This window comes from Heloderma suspectum, chromosome 6 (genome assembly GCF_057233095.1).
Source record: "Heloderma suspectum isolate Gila_16-S chromosome 6, 16-S_ref, whole genome shotgun sequence".
In the NCBI taxonomy this organism is placed as follows: Eukaryota; Metazoa; Chordata; class Lepidosauria; order Squamata; family Helodermatidae; genus Heloderma; species Heloderma suspectum.
Window position 1 is genome coordinate 92,432,325 of NC_139463.1, and position 27,249 is coordinate 92,459,573.

Consider the following 27,249-nt stretch of genomic DNA (forward strand, 5'->3'; position numbering starts at 1 on the left):
AATTCTAGACAGTTCAAAATTAAACATGGCTACCTTGACAAAGATTTTCAACATGGTCTCTCAGCTTCATTCTGCCCTGGACGGTCTTCTCGTGCACTTTCCACTCTAAGAGTGGTCTAGCCCATGCCCCAAGTGCTGATTCTTCACCTTTACTCCATTCCATGTCTTCATCTTTTGGGTCTTCATTTTCAGTTTCCATTTCTTAGGGATTTCATCCCAATCAGGCGAGGTGATGATGTTGCACCCCGGGAATGCCATGGGCAATTCTTCTGATCTCGGCATATTAGTCTAACAGCTACTCCTTCCGCTTTACGCTCCCACACCTCCTTAGAGGCCAGACTGTCCTGCCACATTACTCTAATTAACAGCCTCAGATCTTGCTCTTTTCCCAGCTCAGCCTTGAGCTTTTCCACTGTTTTCTCTTTCCATCTGAATCCTTCTGCCCGACAGCTCCTAAAGCTGTCAGCAATAACCATGCTAGAGGTCCTCCATGCTGCTTCTCTTTCGCTGACCACTTTCCCAGCTACAGAGATGCTAACGCAGTTTCCCGACCCATAGATCTTAATGTCCCTGATAGCCATGATAGTGCGGTCACTGAACTTGAGCCGGACATCCTCGAGAGTGAAGTCAAGTGGGCCTTAGGAAGCATTAGTAGCAACAAAGCTAGCAGAGATGACAGTATTCCAGCTGAGCTATTTAAAATCCTAAAAGATGATGCTGTTAAAGTGCTGCATTCAATATGCCAACAAATTTGGAACCCTCAACAATGGCCACAAGACTGGAAAAGGTCAGTTTACATTCCAATTCCAATGAAGGGCAACGCCAAAGAGTGTTCAAACTACCATACCATTGCGCTCATTTCACATGCCAGCAAGGTGATGCTCAAAATCCTACAAGCTAGGCTTCAGCAGTATGCGAACCGAGAACTACCGGAAGTAGAAGCTGGGTTTCGAAGAGGCAGAGGAACTAGAGATCAAATCGCCAATGTTCGCTGGATCATGGAGAAAGCAAGAGAATTCCAGAAAAACGTCTATTTCTGCTTCATTGACTATGCTAAAGCCTTTGATTGTGTGGATCACAACAAAATGTGGCAAATTCTTACAGTGATGGGAGTACCAGACCACCTTAACTGTCTCCTGAGAAACCTGTACAAGGGTCAAGAAGCAACAGTAAGAACCAGACATGGAACAACAGATTGGTTCAAAATTGGGAAAGGAATACAACAAGGCTGCATATTGTCACCCTGCTTATTTAACTTATATGCAGAGTACATCATGAGAAACACTGGGTTGGATGAATCACAGGTCGGAATTAAGATTGCTGGGAGAATTATCAACAACCTCTGATATGCAGACAATACCACCCTAATGGCAGAAAGCGAAGAGGATCTCAAGAGCCTCTTGTTGAGGGTGAAAGAGGAGAGTGCAAAAGCTGGTTTGAAACTCAACATTAAAAAAACTAAGATCATGGCATCTGGCCCCATCACTTCCTGGCATATAGAAGGGGAAGAAATGGAAGCAGTGACAGATTTTACTTGCTTGGGCTCCAAGATCACTGCAGACGGTGACTGTAGCCATGAAATTAAAAGACGCTTGCTCCTTGGGAGGAAAGCTATGGCAAACCTAGACAGCATAGTAAGAAGCAGAGACATCACCTTGCCAACAAAGGTCCGTCTAATCAAAGCTATGGTTTTCCCAGTAGTAATGTATGGCTGTGAGAGCTGGACTATAAGGAAGGCTGAGCGCCGAAGAATTGATGCTTTCGAACTGTGGTGCTGGAGAAGACTCTTACAAATGCCCTGGACTGCAAGGAGGTCAAATCAGTCAATCCTAGAGGAAATCAACCCTGAGTGCTCATTGGAAGGACAGATACTGAAGCTGAAGCTCCAATATTTTGGCCACCTAATGTGAAGAGAAAACTCTCTGGAAAAGACCCTGATGCTGGGAAAGACTGAAGGCAAAAGGAGAAGGGGACGACAGAGGATGAGATGGCTAGATAGCATCACCGATGCAATGAATATGAACTTGAGCACACTCCGGGAGAGAGCGTAGGACAGGAAGGCCTGGCGTGCTATGGTCCATGGAGTCACGAAGAGTCGGACACGACTGAACGACAGAACAGCAACAACAACAACCTCTTCAACCTCTGCTCATGCAACCAAGCCACTCAGGACCACCAATTGCTTTCCAGCTGGACCCCACAGGCCTTCCTGTGTCCAGCCTGTGAGTCAGTCTCATTCTCCTTCCCTTTGAATCTGAACATAGCAGTATTTTTTTTATTTTTTTTAAAGAAAAACAAAGCACAACAATGACAGAAACACACAATACACATACATTAAAACCTCTCTTAAGATTGTAAGATATCTTCCTTCAGCTCCCTCTACACAACAAATGCTAAAAATTATTATTTAGTTCTTATCTTAGTGGTATATCATACATTGAGTTCACAGACATTTTCTCATTTCTCTCCTAACATTAACAACAACAACAACAAAAAGAGAATTAACCATCTCAAAGTTCAAAATCCACATACAGAGATATCATTTTTTCTCTGTTTCCTGTACAAATTCTATACAAGGTTTCCAATCTAGCATAAATTTACTTGTTGACCCTTCTTTAATTATACAAGTAAGTTTTGCCATCTCTGCCAGCTCCATTATTTTCATGATCCACTCGCTCACACTTGGTATTGTTTCATTCCTCCACTTTTGTGCATACAATACCCTTGCAGCCGTTGTCATGGAGATTCCCGCCTTCTCTTGTACGTGTTTATCTGTTCATCCCAATAAAAACATTTCTGGTTTTAATTCTATAGTAGACTTTAATATTCTTTGAGCTAAAGACTGTATTCATTTCCAAAATGCTTTAGCTTTTTTACAGGTCCACCATAAATGATAAAACATTCCCTCTTGATCTTCACATTTCCAACATTTTCCAGAAACACCTTTATACATTTTAGACAATTTAAATGGTGACATATACCATCTGTACATCATCTTATAAAAATGCTCTTTAAGACTTGCACATAAAGTAAATTTTAAATCTTTCCTCCACATACTTTCCCACTCTTCCATTGTTATATTATAACCAACATTTTGTGCCCATTTTATCATACAATCTTTTACTTGCTCATCATCTGTCTCATACCTTAACAGTAATTTATACAGCTTAGTGATAACATGTTCATCATTTGTATACAGTGCTGTTTCAAACTCAGATTCTGTTTGTTCAAATCCACCATGTTTCTCATGTATTTTAAACCTTTCTTTCATTTGCAAATATGAAAACCACTGACAGACATGACCTTCTTCCAATAAGTTTTCCCTTGATTTTAACTTATATTCCTCTTGTGGCAGTTCCAGTAAATCATTATATCTTATCCATTTATGCATGCTACCTAATTCTTTTCTATGCATTGCTTCTTGTGAAGATATCCAACATGGTATTTTTTGATAGAGCCTTAATTTATATTTATTCCAAATTCTTAATACAGCCTTTCTTATATAATGATGGTTAAAATCTACATTCACTTTTGTTTTATCATACCACAAATAACCATGCCACCTATATCTCAATTCACGTCCTTCTAGTTCTAAAAGTCTTCTATTTTCCAACGTCACCCATTCCTTCATCCACATCAAGCAGCAGGCCAAAAAATAGGTTTTCAAAACTGGTAATCCCAAACTACCTCTTTCCTTTTAATCTGGTAAAATTTATTTTAACTCTTGGTTTTTTGCTTGCCATATAAACTTCGTTATATCTCTCTGCCAGTGCTTAAAAGGTAAATCCAATGTAATAATGGGTATCATTTGAAACAAAAATAATATTCTAGGTAATACATTCATTTTGATCATTGCAATTCTTCCTAAAAGTGATAGCTGTAATTTCCCCCAGTTTGATAGGTCTTGTTTAATTTCATTCCACACTTTAACACAGTTATTCTGAAGAAGCATACAATTCATATTTGTCAAAAATCTCCCAAATATTTTACATTCTTTTCAGTTTGGAAGCCAGTCTTATCCATCAACTTTTTTCCCCCTTGAACATTCATATTTTTTGTTGAAATTTTTGTCTTCTGATTATTAACTTTGAACCTTGCCACTGCTCCAAATTCTTTTAATTTTTCCATTAAAATTTCAATTCCCTCTAAAGGTTCTTCTGACATAAAACACCAAGTCTTCTGAAAAAGCCCTCCGCCCTTCCGGTATCTCCCCCTTTTCTAAAATACCATTCACTGTATTTTTCAATGGTTGTAAAATTTCTTCTTCACACTTCTTATAATATAATCCTGATATTCCATCTGGTCCCGGAATTTTTCCCACTTTATTTTTTTTATTGCTTCCACCATTTCATTTGCTGTTATTGGGCCATTCATCATTTATATTTGTTCCTTAGTAATTTTGGTAAATTTTGTTTATGAATATATTTATCCATGAATTCTGGGGAGATATCATGTCCTTTATACAAATTCGAATAATATTGATGAAAGACTTTCTGAATTGCCACATTATCAGTTAATTCTAATCAACCTTCCCTTATTTTCACAATTGTGTTCTTTTCTTTTTTCCTTTCAAATTTTATAGGGCAACCATCTTCCTGGTTTATTAGCAAAATCAAAATTTCTTTGTTTTACAAAGTTTAATGTTTTTTGCATATCCTGAACTGTTAACATCAGCAATTGTTGTTGGAGTAATTTAATCTGTCGGAAGACACTTGTTCTTTAGGAATTCTTCTTTGTCCTTCATCTGTTTTAGAATATTTTGTATCTTCTCTTCTCTTTAATTTTTCAGTTGTGTGTTTTGTTGTATAAAATATCCTCGGTCGGGACCAGCAAATGACCAGATTATGCTCTTTCCTGATTATACTAAAGAAATTGTAGGAGGAAGGAGCTGTGGGAAAGAGGACCAGCCAGATGCACCGGGTGGACCCTGAGCCTGCTTCTGCCCCGCCAAACAACAGGTACTTAGGCGGGGCTGCCAGAGGCAGCGCCTCAGTGTCGCGCCAAGTGCGAAGCTACTTGGAGATGCATGGGGGATCATATGAAGATCTACCCTCCACCTGCAGAGACATCAGCAGCCAGAGATACCAGCAGCAAATAGCAGCAGCAGAGGGCAGCAACTGTAAAGATCAGAAAAGATGGGGCAAACACCGATTCTACCTGCTCCCTTTTACCTGCTGCTCTCTTTTATATTTTTTATACTATTTTATATTTTACATCTTAATATTTTAATATGTGCCTGGGAAGTCCTTCATGCAACTCAGGGGGTCGGGGAGGTGCCACCATAACTGTGGTCATGGGCAGGGGGAGGTATGGCATTCGGGGATTAACAGGCCAGCTGAGGATTAGAAGGGCTTGACAGTTTATGGCTGTCCCCTCTTCTGGTTCTTCCCTCAACCAGATGGTTCCTGGCAACCTTACCAGTCCGCCCTTGGGCCTGGTGCTGCTGCTGTTGAATGCCAGGTCGGACCAAAATAAAATCTCCCCTATCCAGGATATGATTGTGGATGAGGGGGCTGACCTGGTATGTATTACTGAGACCTGGGTGGGGGAACTGGAGGGGTCACTCTCTCCCAGCTGTGCCCTCCTGGGTACTCAGTTCAGCACCAACATCTACTTGAGGGTCGGGGAGGGGGGTTACCGTTGTCTATAGGAATTCAATCTCCCTCTCTAAGCTTCCTGCTCATTCGAGTGCAGATTTTGAGTGTTTTACCTTGTGTTGGGTACCCGGGACAGATTAGGGATTCTGTCGGTGTGCCACCCACCCTGCTGCCCAGCAGATTCCCTTCCTGAGCTGATGGAGGTGGTCTCGGACATGGTGTTGAGGACCCCTAGGATGATGGTCCTGGGGGATCTTAACTTCCATGCTGAGGCCGCTATATCCAGGGCGGCTCAGGACTTCATGGCCGCCATGACAACCATGGGGCTGTTCCAACAGCGAGATCACATCACTCCAGTGCTGAAGGAGTTGCACTGGTTACCAGTTGTTTTCCGGGCCAAATTCAAGGTGTTGGTTTTGACCTTTAAAACCCTATATGGTTCCGGCCCAGTCTATCTTAAGGAGCGCCTCCAGCAACACCAGACAGGCCGCTTAACAAGATCAGCCTCGGATGGCCTTCTCTCTGTCCCATCAGCCAGGACAGCTAGACTGGTGGGGACGAGGGAGAGGGCCTTCTCTGTGGTGGCCCCCACTCTGTGGAACTCCCTCCCTAGGGAACTCCGTCATGCCCCCTCTTTAATGAGCTTCCGTCGTGCATTAAAAACGTGGTTGTTCAGGCAGGCATTTGGGGTGGGTTAGGGTATTTTAAAAAAAAAATTATGGTAAAATTTTATTGTTTTAAATTGTTTTATGGTGGGTTGTACATCACCCAGAGTGGCTGGGTGACCAGCCAGATGGGCGATTAATAAATTTAATAAATAAATAAAATAAATAAATTGGCCCAATGAATGTAAAAGGACACACGCTTGATCAGGTTTCCTTGACTGGGCAGAAGGATGGTGACCTGAAAGTGGAGGAATTAACATCTGTCCCGTTGTCATGGTCAGAACACTTCCTGTTGAGGTTTAGACTCTTGGCAGCCTTCCCCCTGTGCAAGGGTGGGGGATCTATTAAAATGGTCTGCCCCCGGAGGCTAATGGATTCTGATGGATTCCAGAGGGCTCTGGGGGATTTTCCTGCTGGTATGGCTGGTGCTCCTGTCGAAGCCCAGTTCTCTCTGTGGAATGCAGAGATGACTCGGGTGGTTGACATGATCGAGCCCTCTCCCTCTGAGCAGAGCTTGGCCAGCTCCTTGGTATACCCCTGAGCTGAGGGCTCTGAAGCAAGAGGGGAGATGGCTAGAATGCAGGTGGAGGAAAACTCCTGCTGCGTCTGACCAAACACTAGGGATGGGGGAGAATTTCTCCCCGAAACTTCGGGGGGCCGGGCGCCAACTCATTCAGCCCCCCGAAATCGGTGGTGAAATTCTCCACCAACCCCCGCCACCCCCCCGCCACCCCCCTGAGATGGGAATTACCTTTCACGAATGTCCCTCCAGGCGGCGGGTCCCGGCGGAGGTTTGTCAGGTGTTCGTCAGAGGCGGGGACGGCAGCCAGTCTTTTGACCGGCTGCCGCCGCTGCCATTACAAGGAAAGTTAAAAAAAAAAACCACCCCCATGATAGGCTACGTAATGATTAACGTAGCCTATCATGGCTAGATCTCCAAAGTCAGCCATGATAGGCTACATAAATCGTCACGTAGCCTATCACAGGTGACTTTGAAAAGAAAAGAAAAATAAAAGCGCGTACGCAAATGGCGGCCCCCATAGGGAGCCGCCATTTGCGTTCCATATTTGGTCCCTGTAGTCTATGTAAATCTTTACGTAGACTACAGGGACCAAATAAGGAATGCAATGGCGGCTCCCTATGGGGGCCGCCATTTGCGTGCGCGCTTTTTTTTTTCAAAGTCACCCGTGATAGGCTACGTGATGATTAACGTAGCCTATCACGGCTGACTTTGCAAATCTAGCCGTGACAGGCTACGTTAATCATTACATAGCCTATCATGGGGGTGGTTTTTTGTTTTTTTTTTCCCGCAGCCGGGTAGATGGGGCGCTTCTACCCAGCCTGAATTTCGCTGGCGAGGGATGGGGCGCCTCCCTCGTGGCCTGAATTTTGGCCGGGCAAGGCGGGAAGCCTCCCCCCCCGCATGAACTTCGGGGGGAGAAGTGAAGCGCCTCCCCCCCACTGCGAATAAAGCTGCAGGACAAGGTAAGTCCCTTTCGTACATCCCTACCGAACACAGGTAAGAGCTCACTATCGAGCCTACTCTGTGGCGGTGAGGGTGGCAAAGAGACAGTTCTTTTCCACCAACATTGCATCTTCTCATGTCATCCAGTGGAGCTTTTCCGAGTGGTTCACAGCTTGTTACATTCCGGGCCAGGGAGAGAGACTGTGGAACCCTCAGTTGCATGCTGTGACAACTTTGCGTGGCACTTTGAAGATAAAATCACTCAGATTCGCCATGAATTGGACACCACGATTAATGCAGTTCCATTAGTAGAGGCGAACAGAGCACCGGCTGATCCAGTTCTATTGGATGAGTTTCAGGTATTGAGGTCTGAGGATGCGGACAAGGTGCTTGGTCAAGTCCCATCGACCACTTGTGTGCTTGACCCTTGCCCTTCATGGGTCATTAAATCAAATAAGGAGGGGATGTCCAGCTGGGTCCAGGAAGTTGGAAATTCCTCCTTGAAAGAGGGAGTGGTGCTGGCCTCTTTAAAAGGGGCGGTCATCAAACCACTCATGAAAAAGCCTAACCTGGAGCCGGAGGATGTTAATTATAGGCCAGTGCCCAACATCCCCTTCTTGGGCAAGGTGCTTAAACAGGTGGTTGCAGGACAGCTTAGGGACGTATGAAAGTAACTTACCTTCTGCAGATTATGTTGATGGTGGGGGGGGTGGCGTTCTGTCCCTCACCCCGGAATCCTGGCCAGGGGGGGAAGCGCTCTGTTCGTCCCCCCGGAATCCTCGAATGGCCAGCTGTGCTCCATGGCAGCTCCGCAGAGCAGCCGGCCAGGACCGGCCCAGCCAGGCCAGATCTGTTCGCAGCTGGATTTCTAGCCGCGGAGGGGTCTGGGTAAACAAACAAACAAACAAACAAACAACAGTGTACGCAAATGGCGGACTATGATGGCGAAAATAAAGGGGAACGCAAATAGCGTGGGGGGCGCTATTTGTGTCCCTTTTTCATTCACCATTTTAGCCTACATACATCTTTACGTAGGCTGAAATGGTGAATCAAAAGGGGATGCAAATTGCGCCGGCTACGCTATTTGCGTTCCCCTTTATTTTCGCCGTCATAGTCTACGTAAATATTTACGTAGATTAAGATGGTAAAAAGAAGGGATGCAAATGGCGGCGGCCGTAGCTGCCACCATTTGCGTAGGAGGTTTTGTTTTTTTTAAACCCACCCAACCATGATAGGCTACGTAAAGATTTACGTAGCCTACCACGTCTTTTTTTCCTTTTTTTTAAACCTAGCCATGATAGGCTATGTAAATCTTTACGTAGCCTATCACGTCTTTTTTTTTTTTACACAAGCCTGGAAATGGCGGCGGCGGCAACCGGTCGGAAGACTGGATGCCGACACCACCGCTGCTGCTGCTGGAGCTGCCGCCAGATCCGCTGCCACCTGGAAGATCTGCCCCAGGTGAGTCTCATCCCGGGGGGATCCACAGGGGGGCAGGGGGGGCAGGCCGTTCTGCCACGGAGTTCGGGGGGCCGAATGCACTGGCATTCGGCCTCACCGAGATCTGTGGCAGAATTCTCTGACATCCCTAGGACAGCTCCAGGTACTCTTGAATGAAATGGATTATCTAGATCCATTTCAATCAGGCTTCGGGCCTGGTTTTGGGTTGGAAACTGCCTTGGTCGCCCTGTGGGATGACCTTTGCCAGGAATAGGGATGTCAGAGAATTCTGCCACGGGTCTCGGTGAGGCCAAATGCCAGTGCATTTGGCCCCCCCCAAATCCATGGCGGAATGAAGCCTCTGCCCCCCCACCCAAAGAAAGGCACATGAAACAGAACACTTACTTGCTGCCGTCTGTCCTGACTTCTGAATGGCGGACGTACTGCGGCTGCCATTGGCTTCTTCATCATAGAAGCCATCATAGCTGTGATAGGCTACGTAAATAATTATGTAATTATTTTTCGCTTTTTTTCCCCGCTGTTTTAGCCTACGTAAATATTTATGTAAGCTATTATGGTGAAAAAAAGGGGAATGCAAATAGCATAGTGGGCGCTATTTGTGTTCCTTTTGTTTCGCCATAATAGCTAACTTAAATATTTACGTAGGCTAAAACAGCGAAAAAAAGGGAACGCAAATGGCACCCACTACGCTATTTGCGTTCTCCTTTTTTTCGCCCTTATAACTTACGTAAATATTTGCGTACACTGTTTTTTGTTTTTTGTTTTGCCTGCAGACTGACTAGTGGCCAGATGTCTGGCTGCAGGCGGCCCTGGCCAGCGGCTCCGCAAAACCTCCTCAAAGCAGAGCCAGCTGGGTTAGGATTTCAGGCGGAGGTGCGCAGCACCTCCCCTCCACCGCGAATCACCCCATCGAAGAGGTAAGTGAATTTTGTACATCCCTAGCCAGGAGAGGGACAGGGGGAGTGCAACCCTATTGATTCTCCAGGAACTCTCAGTGGCTTTCAATACCATCAGCCATGGTATACTTCTGGATAGGTTGTCTAAGTTGGGAGTTGGAGGCATTGCACTGCAGTGGTTCCACTCCTACTTGGATGTAGGGATGGTGGAGAATTCCACCATGGATTTCAGTGAGGCCAAATGCACTAGCATTCCCACCCTCCGCCCACCTGCGGATTACCCCCTGGGATGAAGCTTACCTGGGACGGATATTCTGGCGGCGGCGGCTCCGGCGGTGGCTCCGGCAGATGGTCTTTCTACCGGCTGCCACAGCCGCCATTTTCATCTGCTGTTTGCTGTGATAGGCTACATAAGTATTTATGTAACCTATCACAACAAGCAAAAAACCCACACAACAACAGCGTATGCAAATGGAGGCAGCTACGACGGCTGCCATTTGTGTTCCTTCTTTTTACCATCTTAATCTACGTAAATATTTATGTAGACTATGATGGTAAAAATAAAGGGGAATGCAAATAGCATAGCAGGCACTATTTGCGTCCCCTTTTGATTCGCTGTTTTAGCCTACGTAAAGATTTACATAGGCTAAAACAGTGAATCAAAAAGGGTCGCAAATAGTGGTGGCCGTAGCTCCCGCCATTTGCGTAAGCGGTTGGGGTTTGGGGGGCTTTTGGGGGGTTTTTACCCAGAGCCCTTTGCGGCTGGAAATCCAGCTGCAGATGGCTCTGGCCTGGCCGGGCCAGGTCTGGCCAGCTGCTCTGCGGAGCTGCCGCGGAGCACAGCTGGCCGTTGGAGGATTCCGGGGGAAGAATGGAGCACCTTCCCTTCCGGCCAGGATTCTGGGGGGAGGGAAGGAACGCCTCCCCCCCCCACCATCAACATAATCCACAAAAGGTAAGTCACTTTCGTACATCCCTAGATTTAATAGGGATGTCAGAGAATTCCGCCATGGATCTCGGTGAGGCCGAATGCCAGTGCATTCAGCCCCCCGAAAACTGTGGCAGAACGGCCTGCCACCCCCCCACCCCGTGGATACCCCCCGGGATGAGACTTATCTGGGGCGGATGGTCCGGGCGGCGGCGGCTCCAACGGTGGCGGCGGCTGCGGCGGCTGGTCTTCCGACTGGCTGCCGCCGCCATTTGCAGTCTGGAGGGTTTGTTTTTTTTTTTTTAACAGAGACATGATAGGCTACGTAAAGATTTATGTAGCCTATCACGGCTGAGTTAAAAAAAAGGAAACGCATACGCAAATGGCGGCGGCTACGTCTGCCGCCATTTGCATTCCTTATTTTTGGCCGTCTTAGTCTACGTAAATATTTACATAGACTATTACGGCGAAAATAAAGGGGAATGCAAATAGCGTAGCTATTTTTTGTTTTTTTACTGAGAGCCCTCCGCGGCCAGAAATCCTGCTGCGGATGGCTCTGGCTTGGACCTGGCCAGCTGCTCCGCGGAGCCACCGCAGAGGACAGCCAGCCATTCGAGGATTCCGGGGGGGTAGGGACGGATTGCCTCCCCCCAATCAAGGATTCCGGAGGGAGAGACAGAACGCCTCCCCCCCCCATCAACATAATCCGTGAAAGGTAAGTCACTTTCGTACATCCCTAAGATTTAATAATACCTGCAACGTCTGGAAGAGTGCTGTATAGGTATAATTTGCAATTGGACTTTTATTTGGATATTTGGTTTGCTTTCATTGAAGATTAGATATAATCTTTTGTCTTCCTTCCTTCCTTCCTTCCTTCCTTCCTTCTTTCCTTCCTTGTTTTCTTTTGCTTCCCTCCTTATTTTTTTCTTCCCCAGAATACTGTAGTGTTGCAAACTGTAGATTTTGACTATGTTGTTGGTCTTGTTTATTTCACTTATACAAAATAAAATAAATATAGTTTTTTTTAAAAAAAATAGGCAGCTATAGCATTTACCAATTCCATTCTGAGGTCAGGTTCTGTGCTGCCATAACTTTCCATGACCCCTCTAAAACATAACGAGCATTCCTTGACTTAAGCTCAAACCAAGCTAAGGCATCCTACTCACATTCTAGCTCCGAAGTTACAATTTCTGCATTATTTTCCAGTACTTCCACTCTGTTTGTCATTATTTTAAATTCTTCTGTTCTTGCACCTTTACTTTCTCAAATCATTTCTCCTCATCAGCTGTTCCCTATTGTTCAACTCAGACTTCAGGACAATAATGTACCACTTGGGGAAAAAGATGCAGCTCAGCAACCCAGCACTGGAAGCAAAGATTGAGAAGATTTCCACAGCTACCATGTATTTTCCCTTGGTACTCAGGTAGGCTGGGACAAAGGATAACCAAACACTGCAAAAGACCAACATGCTGAAAGTAATAAACTTGGCTTCATTGAAAGTATCGGGTAACTTCCTGGAGAGGAAAGCCACAGAGAAGCTGGCAAGGCCCAAGAAGCCCATGTAGCCCAGGACACAGTAAAACATGGTCACAGAGCCCTCATTGCATTCTAGGATAATTTCATCTGTTCCTGAGTGCATGTCGACATCTGGGAATGGAGGAGAAGTTGTCAACCACCCAGTACAGAGGCCTACTTGAATAAGGGAGCAGGAAAGAATAATGGAGTTGGCCAGGCCTTTCCCCACCCACTTCCTCATTCTCGATCCTGGTTTGGTGGCTAGGAAAGCCAGAACCACGGTGATGGTTTTTGCCAACACAGAAGAAAGCGCCACTGAGAAGATGATGCCAAAAATAGACTGACGAAGAAGACACGTCAACTTCTGTGGTTGGCCGATGAATAGCATTGCACAAAGGAAGCAAAGCAGGAGGGAGAGAAGGAGAATGTAGGTGATGTTCCTGTTGTTGGCCTTGACAATAGCAGTGTTGTGGTGCTTCATAAATGTCCCTAATACCAGAAGGGTGATCAAAGAAAAGAAAAGAGCACCAGTGGCTAAACTGATCCCCAAAGGTTCTCCATAAGTCAAAAAGGTTACAATCTTCGGAATGCATAAGTTTTTCTCTTTATTTGGATACTGATCAGCTGGACATGGAGAACAGTCATCTATGTCTAAAAAAAGGAGGGGGGAGAATGTGTACTAATCATAGAAGGTACCATATTGTAAAGCTACTTAAAGTTTTTTTTTTCATATTTAATAAAGCAATTATAATAAGGAATAAATAGAGAAATAACTTACTACTTCCTGTTGAACAGGTATTATATTTTGTGTTTATGGTTGGGAATAGTTGACCCTAACATTGACACATTTTGAGAGCATAGAACCTTTTTCCGATATTGATTCCATACGATATATGTGCTCTCAAGGGTGATGTATTAACCATTTGGCATGAATTTACCTAGGAGCCCTATTTGTCTTACTTGAACATTGCAGCTTCCCTGAATCATCATCCATCCATCCATCCATCCATCCACCCATCCATCCATCCATCCATCCATCCATCCATCCATCTACCTGTCATCTATCTATATAACACATATCTCTTTCTCTCCTATCCTTTTTTGTTCCTTGGTTAGTGTGTGGTGGGCTTCTTATTTTCCCAACAGATGTAGGGATGGCGGAGAATTTCTCCCTGAAACTTCGGGGGGCCGAGTGCCAACATATTCGGCCCCCCAAAGTAGTTTCAGGGAGAAATTCTCCACCCCCCCACCGCCCTGGGATGAAACTTACCTTTCCCGAATATCCCTCCTGGCGGCGGGTCCCAGTGGCGGTTTGGCAGGTCTTTGACAGGGGCAGAGGCAGCAGCCGGTCTTTCGACCGGCTGCCGACGTCGCCATTCCAAGTGAAGTAAAAAAAAAAATGCCCCCGTGATAGGCTACGTGACGATTAATGTCTAATTATTAATTAATATTAATTATTAATATTATTATTAATTATTATTAATTAATTATTTAACACTATTTGCGTTGCCCTTATTTTTGCCGTAGTCTACGTAAATCTTTACGTAGACTTCAGCGACCAAATAAGGAACGCGAATGGCGGCTCCCTATGGGGGCTGCCATTTGCGTACGCGCTTCCCCCCCCCCAAATTCACCCATGAATTCACCCGTGACTATTAACGTAGCCTATCCCAGCTGACTTTGCAGATCTAACCATGATAGGCTACGTTAATTGTCACGTAGCCTATCACGGGGGCGTTTTTTTTTTTAACTTTTTATTTCGCGGCCGGGCAAGGCGAGGCGCCTCCTCCCCAGCCTGAATTTCGGCCGGGCGAGGAGGGAAGCCTCCCCCCTCGGCCTGAACTTCGGGGGGAGCAGCGAAGCGCCTCCCCCCACTGCGAAGCAAGCTGCGAGACCAGGTAATTGGCTTTCATGCACCCCTAAACAGATGTGGCGTCATTGTGTTGTACAACCAGCTAATTTGCCATGACAGTTGAGGTGGTGGATCCTCATGTGATTAGCATTATTTATTCTTATTTCCTTGACTCACTTCTGTGTTCTTTATGTTTGTTTGGGTTGAAACAATCTTGTCTCCTGATATCAGGGGATTTTGACCAATCTCATGCCAATTGTATGGCTTCATCGGCTTTATCAATATGGAACAGCAGGCAGTCTCTCACTGGGCAAAGAATTGTGGTGCCCTACTTCTGTCATACAATTGCCTGAAGACAGACAGATGTCATCTACACACACACACACACTCACACACACCCTAGAGGATTACACATCAGATTTCAATACAAAAGTAATGCCCCACTGAACTCCACAAATGCATGGATCTTTCTCCGAAGTAAAAGCGATATGTTATGGGGATTATTCGAATTTTAGCTCAGTTCACAAATCACTCCAAACTGCCATGTTCACAACAGCAAACATGAATGGGATGGCATGTTCTCGAGGAATATTCTCAAATTCCTACAGTTCATATCTGGAAAATTCTCTGTTAAGAATGTTGTTGTTGTTGTTGTTGATCAGTCGTTCAGTCGTGTCCGACTCTTCGTGACCCCATTGACCATAGCATGCCAGGACTTCCTGACTGTCCTACACTCTCTCCCGGAGTGTGCTCAAGTTCATATTCATTGCTTCTCTGATGCTGTCTAGCCATCTCATCCTCTTCCGTCCCCTTATCCTTTTGCCTTCAATCTTTCCCAGCATCAGGGTCTTTTCCAGGGAGTTTTCTCTTCTCATTAGGTGGCCAAAATATTTGAGCTTCAGCTTCAGTATCTGTCCTTCCAATGACCACTCAGGGTTGATTTCCTTTAGGATTGACTGATTTGACTTCCTTACAGTCCAGGGGTCTTCTCCAGCACCACAGTAAGAACGCATCAATTTTCCGGTGCTCAGCCATCCTTATAGTCCAGCCCTACGTTGCTACTGGGAAAACCATAGATTTGATTGTACAAATCTTTGTCAGCAAGTTGATGTCTCTGCTTCTTACTATGCTGCTGTCTAGGTTTGCTATAGCTGTCCTCCCAAGGAGCAAGCATCTAAAGCGTCTAAAGAGTCTCTTTTGTCTAAAGAGCCCAAGGAAATAAAATCTGTCACTGCTTCCATTTCTTCCCCTTCTGTATGCTAGGAAGTGATGGGGCCAGATGTCATGATCTTAGTTTTTTTTAAGGATGAAGGAAAGTCACTTACCTTTTCGCAGATTCTGTTCATGGTGGGGGGACGCATTCTGTCCCTCCCCCCGGAATCCTCGACCGGGGGGAGGTGATCTGGTCCTCCACCACGGAATCCTCGATGGCCGGCTGTGCTCCGCGGTGGCTCCACGGAGCAGCCAGCCAGGCCCAGGCCAGGGCCATCCGCAGCTGGATTTCTGGCTGCAGAGGGCTCTGGGTAAAAAATAAAATAAAATACTGCTTCATTCTCCTGCTTCATTTTGTACACCAAGGCCATGCCTGCCTGTTATCCCCGTGATTTCTTGACTTTCTACTTTAGCATTCCAATCCCCTATGATGAAGAGGACAACTTTTTTTAGTGTTAGTTCTAGAAGGTGTTGTAGGTCTTCATAGAACTGATCAACCTCAGCTTCTTCGGCCTCAGTGGTTGGGGCATAGACTTGAATTACTGTGATGTTGAATGCTTTGCCTTGGATTCATACTGAGATCATTCTATCGTTTTTAAGATTGTACCCCAGTACTGCTTTTCCCACCCTTTTGTTGACTATGAGTGCTACTCCATTTCTTCTAAGGGACTCTTGCCCACAGTAGTAGATACGATGGTCACCTGAATTAAATTCGCCCATGTTTGTCCATTTGAGTTCGCTGATTCCCAAGATGTCAATGTCCAATCTTGCCATCTCATGTTTGACCACCTCCATCTTACCTTGATTGATTGATCTGACATTCCAGGTTGTTCTTTACAGCATCGGACTTTCTTTTCACCACCAGACACATCCACAGCTGAGTGTCTTTTCGGCTTTGGCCCAGCCGCTTCACTCTTTCTGGCACGACTTGGAAATTCCCTCTGCTCTTCCCCAGTAGTATATGGGACACCTTCTGACCTGAGGGGCTCATCTTCTGGCGTCATCTCTTTTAGCCTTGTGATACGTTCCATGGGGTTTTCTTGGCAAGAATACTGGAGTGGGTTGCCATTTCCTTCTCCAGTGGACCACATTTTGTCAGAACTCTCCACCATGAACTGTCCGTCTTGGGTCGCCCTGCACGGTATAGCTTATGGCTTCACTGAGTTACACAAGCCCCTTCACCACAACAAGGCAGGGATCCATGAAGGGGCTGTTAAGAATACACAACTTTAGAAATTCCCAACATTAGACAAGTGTGCACATTCCCCATTCAAACAAACTGAAACATAGGCCACAAACAAAAATGAGAAGAAGCCAAACCACATTTGGAAATTAAGTACAGAATCTCTGAGTGAGCTCGAGCATCCCTGGTTCTCAAATTCCTAATCTGGTTCATATCTAAGTATATGACAACTCTCACCATTCTTATCTGATATCTTCCCTTCCTGACATGGAATGCAGTCGTAGCAGCAGAATGGCTCCCCCTCCTTCTTTTTCTTCTGATAACCAGGACGACACTTGTCATTGCACATCGAAAGGGGTTGGGCCTATTCCAATCATTGAAAGAGGAGAAGGTTGATCTTCATAAGCATGGGACTGGAATTCGGAGAGTCCAGGACAATGTATGTATGTATGTATTCCTTTTTTAAAAAACAAAATTCTTCCCAAATTACCTATGCATACTACAAGTTGCCCTGTACTATGGTATACCAAAATGGTTGCTTGTTTCCTGAGCATGGTGAGCAGTCTTCTTCTAACTGTGGCAAATGGAGCAAAAGCAATGACATCCATTGTGTCTATGTGCAGCCTAACATGGCATGATATCAGGGATCCACTTTTGCATGCCAAGCACACTAATGGTATGAGGTGTTAAGAAAGTGAAAGAAAGAAAGAAAGAAAGAAAGAAAGAAAGAAAGAAAGAAAGATTAAAGTGTGTACACTTGCAAATGTTTGGTTGAACTCCACATGATTTCCCTCACAGGGACAGAGCAATTATTTTGAGCTCTCTAATGCCAGAGTTGTACAAATAAGCTAAACTTGATATTCAGTGTGTCACTGTAGATAATGGATGGAACCCACTGACACACACACACACACAGAAACAGACAGAAACAGCTGTTGGGAGGCTAAAATGGAGAGGAGGATTATGTATGCTGTCTCGGGTTCTTTAAGGGGGAAAAAGGGTGGGATATAAATGTAATAAGTAGAACAATAATAATAAATAATACTGACCTTGGTATGATTCCCAAGACATCTGCACTGAACTCCTACCTGGTTAAATGAGCTGTGCCAAACAATGTCATTTTCATGAATCTCCAATGCTTGATCTATTGGAGCCTGGGGATCCATCCTTCCAACTTTCACTCTAATGAAAGATTGATTGGGGAATGTGACCCAGTTGATAATATCGAATACTCCAACTACTTCCCCATTTTCCTTAAATGAAACCGTATCCCCAGCACTGTTGTTAAATGAGACATGTTTCAGAAAGTGGTGGAGCTAGATAGAAAAGGAAAATATGCCCATTTCAAAGAAAGAAAGAGGGAAGCCGAGAAGAAGGAAAGGAATGTTTTGCACTGATAAAGACACACGCACACATGCCATGGGTCCCATTGTGGGTCCCACAGGTCCTACACTCTGGAGAACAAATCAAGTTTGCCAGCTGGCTTCTCCAGGGCTGGACTTTGGAGAAGACCAGAGGTGGAAAGTAGGGGATGTACGAAAGTCACTAACCTTTCCGCAGATTATGTTGATGGTGGAGGGGAGGCGTTCCGTCCCTTCCCTCAGAATCCTGGATGGGGAGGGAGGCGATCCGTTCCTCCCCCTCTGAATCCTCCATGGCCAGCTGTGTTCCGTGGCAGCTCTGTGGAGCAGCTGGCCAGGCCCAGGCCAGAGCCGTCTGCAGCTGGATTTCCAGCTGCGGAGGGCTCTGTGTAAAAACAACAACAACAAAAAAGTGCGTATGCAAATGACGGCGGCTACAGCGTGAATGACACTTCAGAGATAAGGAGTGAGGCAGCACAGGCCATTGGCTAGTGCCTCCTTTGCCTCCCTTCTCCTCTGCCCTTGCAGTGCAGCACCCATCACATTCTTAGGAGCATAGGTTAGCCACTAGTGGAAGCTGGGGATGTTGTGGGTGCCTGACTAGGTCTGGGAGTCTTTTGCCGTCCCCCACGCCCGCTCGCACCCTGCTCACGTTCTGCAGGAGTCACTGCAATCCTGTCCGGTGAGCGACCACCACTTCCTTGCCTTTGTTGATTGCACAAAATGGAAGGAAACAGAATGCACATATTTAAATATGCACTATTTGGGGCCAGGAGAACATAATGTGCACAATATTAGAGTCATTATAATGCCTCTAGAAATGTGCTTATTAAGCTTTCCTGGCCCGCAAACTGCGCATATTTAGATACGCACTTTTGATCTCCTTTTTGTGCACCCAAGAAAAATAGGAATAAGGCAGGCACTCACCGGACAGGATCACAGTGAACCTGGGCAACTCGCTGAGCTCATGGGCGGCCTGAGCAAGTGACTGGTGGGTGAGCGGAGGCCGCATTTCTGCACACACCCAGAGAACCTGAGCTGGGATGGGTTCTCACATCCCTAGTTGAAGCGCTTGGAAGGATTCTTGCCCACACTGGTGATAGGCATAGAAAAAAGGAGGTGAGGGGGTTGTCTTTGCTGTAGATATATTCTGGATGGGGTTGCTCCTTTACAGCTTCCTACATCCTTGACACAACTCTTTGGAAGATGCACAAGGCATTTGGTGAGATCCATAGCAATGGTAACCAAGGTTGGTGCCCTGCTTCTGACTGTGAGATTCCCTTGGGGGCTACACCAGGTCTGAGGGCTCCAAGCAAGGTGCTTCCTCTTTACCCAGACAGCTCTACTCCTTTTAAAGAAAATACATGGGGAGGCAGTGGCACCAGCTCCCCCTCCTCCCAGCCTGGTGCCAAGGGAAGGTGCTGTGGTGCTGGCTGCCAGCCAAGTCTGCATCCCCATGGCATCCATCTTCAAATTGAGGTATTGCTCTCCTTTGCTGGAGCTGAACCAATCAGAGACTGCGCTTGTGTCTATGCAGCCAATGAGCATTGAAGGGGTGGGCTTTTTGCTTCTCCTGCACCTTCATTGGCTGTGTCCTCCCAAAGGCAGTGACTGATGTGCTACTCAAATTCAGCAATGCTGGGGACTTTAAGATGTTGCATCTCGGTGCCTCAGATTCAACCAGTTTCTTCAGCAGTGGCTTGGCAGGAGGAGGAGCCACCATCATCCCCACCACTCCTGATGGCACCCCACCCACAGCATGGATTGTCAGGTGGGGGTTGTTGTTTGGGGCCCCCTGGAACATAGGGTCCCAGATCATGGACCCATGGACTGACTCTAGTGGTGCCTCTGTTCGGGGTGCCACTTCAAGCACTAGCTTAGATTGTGGGCTTGCATGTCTACCTCCCACCCAGGTTGGCAGTTATGACCATTGGTCTGCATTGTGGTGGTCTAGGGATGTCAGAGGCTCCAGCTGTGGTGGCTCCAGCTGGTCTCCCGGCCAGCTGCTGCCGGGCTGCTGTGGCCACAAATGGTGGTCATTGTAGCGGCCACCATTTGCGTCCTTGCACGCAGCCGTGATAGGCTACGTAAATAGTTACACAGTCTATCTCGGCAAAACACAGGGGCGCAAATGGTGTAGCAGCCACTATTTGTGTCCCTGCTCTTTGCTGTGGTAGGCTACTTAAATACTTATGTAGCCAATCACGGCTGCCTGCAAGGATACAAATGGTGGCTGCTACAATGGCCCCCATTTTTGGCTGCAGTAGCCTGGCCACTGACAGAACTCCGGCTGCGACCGGCCCCTGCTGGCAGCTCTGCGGAGCTGGCCGGTGTCAAGGGCTCCTTGGAGGGCTCTCTCAGTCTAATCCAGTAGCCAAGTCCAGACACAGACAAAGGGATTCTTTTCAAAGCTTTATTCTTCTTTTATAACTTAACAACTCTACAGGTAGCAACTAGATCTGAGCAGCAGCATCCCTATGCCCTAAGTTGGAACAGTTGGTCCCCGTTTGAAAGGCAATTACTGGCAGACCACTGAATATAATGACTAAGGAGAATCCCTCCCCTTTTCCCTTGGATCCTCTGGGCGCAACCGTTCTTTGAGCGCCATCCGGGCGCTACGCCTCCTTTCCGCACCCTCCATTTGGTGCCGCTCTCTACATCTGCGCCGCGCATCCACCCAGTCTGCTATCTGTGCTGGGTCACTCCCTGGACTGCTTTCTAATCTAGGAATGTTGGTGGGAGGAATCTCTGTCAGCTGCGGGCCCTGGGAAAAAGGGGCGCACTCCTCTCCCAAGAGCGACTGCTCTTCCTCCAAATCAGAACTACTCTGGGATTCTATGGGCTCAGTGTCCACCCTGACAGCTGGGAAGGATTATGGGACAATCTATACACACCTAACTGCAGCAAGGAGGAGATGATCCCTTCCGTGCACCATCTACCCTGCATAGGATATTCAGAATCCTTCAAGTTCAGGAGTTGCCCACAATTTCTACAGGACTGTGCCCTTAATATAAAACTGACAACCACATTAGATGGTTGAGCCCTTTACCTGCCATGACTGCATTTTCTCTTTCTCTCCATCAATGCGTTTTTGTTTGGATAAATACATCACATGTAGAGCGTGAGCCACAGAATAGACAGCATTGTAGATGCTATAGCTGTGACCAGTTACACTAACTGGAAGTATATTCCTAGGAAGCCTCTCAATCACCTCTTCTCCAGTGCAGTTCTCCCCTCCTGTGTTTCCCAGAACAGAATCTGGGAGTACACAGTCAAAGGCATGTGACCAGAAGTCTCTGATGAATCCATCATCTTTATTACTGGTAGGGTTTCTACTCTGAAGAAATTCTGGGAAACCTTTAAGTTCATTTGAGTGAACTCCAACAGATAGTGCTCCATGGAAGGTCCGTATATTCCAACTGCGTTGTTCCTTGCCATAAGATTTCAACTCTGGCTGGGCTGTCAGAATCCACACTTTGCCTTTTGGCTTTTGTATTGTATCAACCATTTGTGATAGATTCAGCAGCCATCTTAAGTTCAGCATAGAAGGAGCATCTCCGTAAAAGACCAATACAGTGGCTTTGGTGTTCATGACTTTCTCACAAAGCCCCAGTGCCCAATTCATGAACTCTCCCTTCTCAGCAAGGTAACCTAAATTGGTAAACGATTCCATGAAAGCAAAGCAAATGCCATTCTGGGAAAATACTGGAAACATGTTCTGCATGAACCATTCTAAATTTACACTATCCACGGCAAACAACCCAATCCATGTCCATTTGAAGTGGCACAGTAATTGAAGAACTCCCCTGTGCTGATGTGTATCATCGGGGACCATCCGGTACAAGGAACGGACTTGGTTCCTATCCATCCTCACTGGGTCAAATGTGTACAAGAGCTAAAGACAGTTTGGGGAAAGGGTATTGTGGGATATGTATTTTTTTTTTTTAAGAATCAAAATGAAATAGGAGTGTGTGAGGAGCACACATGCATGCAGTAGTAGTTTAAATGACAGTTCTAAATCCTTAAAGTTAACTGACTTTTTTGAAAGATTATATTGTGCAGTTTTAGGCCTGATATTCCTTCAAAATACCATGTGGATTCTTCAATTTTCCACATTGCTTTTTCCTCACTTTTTAATTTCTTTATTCATTTGTGAACTGACTTCTTTCTTCATTGATATGGCTTATAAAAACATTAAAAATACCTAAGAATTTAAGTATTGCACTTGATTCATGGAAGGAATATGACAGTTACATGATCAGTGGATGAATTCATTTCTTCAATGTAAACTGTATATTTTAACCAACTGGCATCAGCTTGATCTGTCTGTCTGTCTGTCTGTCTGTCTTCCTCCTCCTCCTCCTCCTCCTCCTCCTCCTCCTCCTCCTCCTCCTCCTCCTCTATCTCTACATTCAATAAACAAACAAAATATTTTGGTTTCACAGGGCTTTCCATGTTCACTCAAGTGTAGGGATGTATGACAGTTCTGCCACAGATCTCGGGGAGGCCGAATGCCAGCGCATTCGGCCCCCCGAAATCGGTGGCAGAACGGCCCACCCCCCCACCCCCCCGGGATGGCACTTACCTTGGGCGGATCTTCCTGGCGGCGGCAGTGAGGTGGCGGCAGCACGGGGGTGGCGCAGTTGCGGCGGCGCGGCGGCGGTGCGGCGGTGCGGCGGCGGCGGTCTGGCGGCGGAAGCCGGTCTTCCGACCGGCTGCCACCACCGCCATTTCCAGTTAAAAAAAAAAAAAAGGACAAGCTATGTAAAGATTTATGTAGCCTATCACGGCTAGATTTGAAAAGGACACCGTGATAGGCTACGTAAATGTTTACGTAGCCTATCACGGCTGACTTAAAATAAACAAAAACAAAACGCGCATACGAAAATGGCAGCAGCCATGGCCGCTGCCATTTGCATTCCTTATTTTGGCACGTCTTAGTCTACGTAAACATTTACGTAGACAAAGACGGTGAAAACAAGGTGCACGCAAATAGCGTAGATGCTACACTGTTTGTGTTCCCCTTATTTTCGCCGTCTTAGTCTACGTAAATGTTCACGCAGACTAAGACGTGCCAAAATAAAGAACGCAAATGGCGGCGGCCATGGCTGCCACCATTTGCATACGCGCGTTATTCTTGATTTTTTAAAATCAGCCGTGATAGGCTACGTAAACATTTACGTAACCTATCACGGCTGACTGCAGGGACGCAAACAGCAGCAGCTACGGCCGCCGCCATTTGCGTCCCTGCTAGCCAGCGGCCGGATGTCCGGCTGCTGGTGGAGTCAGCAGGCGGCTCCACAGAATCCCTGCAGAGCAGAGCCAGCCGGCCAGGATTCCGGGGGGAGGGATGGAGCGTCTCGCCCCCACTGCAGAAACAGAATGGAAAGTAAGTGTTCCGTCCATCCCTACTCAAGTGCCAAAATGTGCTTGAGTGGTTGAAGATAGAGATGGAAGACAGGAGAGTACAGCACAACTAGAAGAAGAGCAGATGAAATATGAGACAAAGGTGATATGAAGGATGGTAGCATCAGCAAGTAACAAACTTACATGTGCAAAGAAAAGGAATGGGTGAATCAGTGTCTATATTTATCAGTTATTTGGTTGATAAATAACTGATTTATACTCCACTTTCCATTAAAGATGGAACTCAAGGCAGTAAGCAGTAATAAAATGAAGTTTTAAATGAACTGAGTTAAAACAATCATAAAACTAAACAGATTAAAAACAGAATTAAATAATACAACAAGAAAAGAAATAAATACAGCACCAACCTGATAAAACCCACTCCACCAGTAAACCAATTTATATGCCAAGTGACTAGCTGACAGAAAATATCTTTTCCTGCCACTGGAAGGGCAGCAGAGATGGACGGAGACATCCTAGCCTCCATCTTCTGGGAATTCCTCATCCTGGGAACAACCAGTGAGAATACCCTCTTTTGTGTCCCCACCAAACATGCCTCAGATAGGGATGTTCGAAACTCACTTACCTTTGCTCCGTCCCTCTCCCTGGAATCCTCAAGGGGGTGGCAGGCGATCCGATCCTCCCCTCTGGAATCCTACCCGGGTGGCTTTGCTCCGCGGCGGCTCCGCAAAGCAGCCAGCCAGGGCCATCCGCTGCCAGACTTCCTGCCGTGGACAGGCTGCTGCAGACACAAATGGCAGCCACCGTAGAGGCCGCCATTTGTGTCCTTCCAAGCTGCCGTGATAGGCTACGTAAGTATTTATTTTTATACTTACATAAGTAAGCTAAAAAAAAACACACATATGCAAATGGCAGCCTCTACATTTCCTATTTTTCACTGTTTTATCCTACGTAAATATTTACATAGGCAATTACAGTGAAAAAAAAGAAAACTGCAAATAGCATAGTGGGTGCTATTTGCGTTCCTTTTCTTTTCATCGTCAAAGCCTACGTAAATATTTACGTAGGCTAGAACGACGAAAAATAGGGAACGGAAATGGCTGCCGCCGTAGCTGCAGCCATTTGTGTACGCTGTTTTTTTTTTTTTTTGCTTGGCTTGCCGTGAGAGGCTTCGTAAATACTTATGTAGCCTATCACAACAAAGACCAGGTTGGAAATGGTGGCCGCAGCAGCCAGTCGAAAGACCAGCCACTGCCGGTGGAGGCGCCTCTGGAGCCACTGCCAGAACTGCCGCCATCCGGAACATCTGCCCCAGGTGAGCTTCGTCCTGGGGGGAATCCGAGGGGGTCAGGGGGTGGCAGGCCGTTCTGCCACGTATTTCTCAGGGGCGAATGCCAGTGCATTCAGCCTCACTGAAATCCATGGCAGAATTCTCCACCATCCCTAGCCTCAGAGCGGTTGAACTGAGAGAAGGGAATCTCCAGAAGATCATAACTCCTGGGGAGACTTCTATGGAAAACTGCATTATGTCATGTAGCCTGCTCCCAAGTTGTATAGGACTTCATAGGTCATCTCCTTTCAGTTAGGATCTAATCAGCACTTTGAATCATGTCTGGAAACAGAGCAGTAGCCAGTAAAACAGACCGGTAGCCAGTGAAGTTGCTGTAACAAGGGATTCATGTGCTCCCTCCCTGTAACCAGCCCCAGTGATGCTTCTGGATGCAGCATCCTGGATCAACTGACATTTCTGAACACTTTCAAAGGCAGCTCCACATAGAACCTGTTACTGAAGTAGAAATAGGATATAACTAAGGCATGCATGTGGCCATGGCCTGATCAGACATCTCCAGGAATGGGTGTAATTGATGCACTAACCTCAGCACTGCAAGCTCAACTGTTAAGGATACAATCCCCACCAGCCTCTTACCTGTGGAATTTTGTGGATGCCCAAAACACTGGTGATCTGGTGGGAGATACCAGCATAAAGTCCCTCAATGATGGCTCTTGGCACTCTATTGATGCCACAGTTGTAGTTGGGGAGAAGAATGTTCCTCAGGGAAATAAACTGCATCATGGCACGATAGGCCAGCCTATGATTTGAATAGGTGTCATAAATCTCAAATCCCACAGTGATATTGGGTAAAAGCTGGGGGTTGTCATTGATCTCCTTCACCGCAAATGCCAAGGCCAAGATGTGCTGGTAGTTATCAGTCATTGCACTAGAAAGAGATTTTCATTTTGTTTCACAAATATGTTATGTACTTAGTAATTTTTTTGCACTGTGTTTTGCATCTTTTTATTACCATTTGTAGATATAATTTTAAAATACTGTATATTATGAGGAGTTGGACTCAATGGTCTTATAAGCTCCTTCCAACCTTACTATTCTGATTCTACAAGTTCATTCTCTCACAGTGAAGCTTCAGACATGCTTACTCTGAACACATATATCACATGCTTGCTATCTGAATTTCCAGTACACCACACCTTGGCTCACCATCTGTGATGGTTCCAGAAGCAGCCTCATTGGTCTCTGGTGGAACCAGGAGAATACTCTGGCAAAGGTTACAAAGCCTAGTAAATGTGTGCATCCTTCCTCTGCTGATTTGATCAATAGAATTCACTCCCAGGTATCTACAGAAATAATCACAATGCCATCCAGAATACAAACCACCACCCAGGAGTCACAAGGGTTATGTTCTGAATTGGCCAGTCCATTGTCTCTGTGGATAATATACCCCAATCCTGAAACTCTCCATGTCCTAAAAAGCCGGTCCAGCATGTCCTGAGCACCCTGCTGACAGCTATGTTTAATTGATTACTCTACGCTGTACAGTATTGGGGCATGTTTTGTTTGTTTGTTTTGACCCCTCCCGAATTAAGCCCAGGGTCACTGAGTTCTTTGTAAGGCGGAGAATTTGAAGTGGTTATTTGCTAGGGATGGCAGAGAATTCTGCCATGGAACTTGGGGCGGCCGAATGCCAGTGCTCATCATAGAATATATTTCTTTCAACTTGTGTTAAAAAATAACCAATGTGCATTAGTCCGGCTTGTTAAGGAGGTGTGTTTTTCATTGATTTGGTGATATTCTGAGCAGTGAGTCATTCATTATTAAAGGGGTTTTTGCCCCATTAAAACCCATGGCAGCAGCAACTGAGGGCAAATCCATGTCAGGCATGCTCAGTTCCACTCTGAAATTAGAATGCTGACAACTTCAGAGTAATTCTATTGTATTGTAAGCAAGCACAACTTGTGAAATTGCACAACATCATCTCTGATAAGCAGGCATGTCACTTAAGACATCAGACTTAGCTTCGAATTTCTTGGCTTTGTGTATCTTGAGCCAACATGAGATCATCTTAACCCTGATCCTAGAATGGCAGGTGTATTAACCATTGAATTACTATTATTAATTTGAAGTATTTTCATGCTGCTCCTCAGCCAAAGAGGCTCCCAGAGCAGCTTACACATAATCAACTATACAAGATATTCCCTGTCCACTGGTTTGCAATCTGAAAAGACACAACATACAAGGGAAAAGGAATACTGCTAGAAGAGGCTTGGGGGAAACCCCAAAACAGCAATTCTCAGCAAGGCTGGTTTAATACCCCTGTTTTTGCCTCTTGTCTCCCTCTGTGCAGTATGAACTGGCTGCTGGTATATAGAAGTATACATGGTAATAACTTACATAACATTTTCAGATATTGTCCTAGGAGGTGTTTTGTTGAAGGCATTTGTGGAAGATGG

General features: G+C 45.9%; 1 protein-coding gene across 1 annotated transcript; it reads right to left on the bottom strand.

Moving 5' to 3' along the window:
- Positions 1 to 12,267: 12,267 nt before the first annotated feature.
- On the bottom strand, positions 12,268 to 25,717 carry LOC146341834 (vomeronasal type-2 receptor 26-like). The gene is made up of 5 exons (XM_084807054.1): positions 25,430 to 25,717; positions 21,185 to 22,030; positions 17,863 to 18,090; positions 17,012 to 17,138; positions 12,268 to 13,178 (listed from the first exon to the last, which is right to left on the bottom strand). Exons 1-5 carry the CDS (start codon positions 25,715 to 25,717, stop codon positions 12,268 to 12,270), a joined length of 2,400 nt encoding a protein of 799 aa, XP_084663180.1.
- Between the last annotated feature and the right edge of the window lie 1,532 nt (positions 25,718 to 27,249).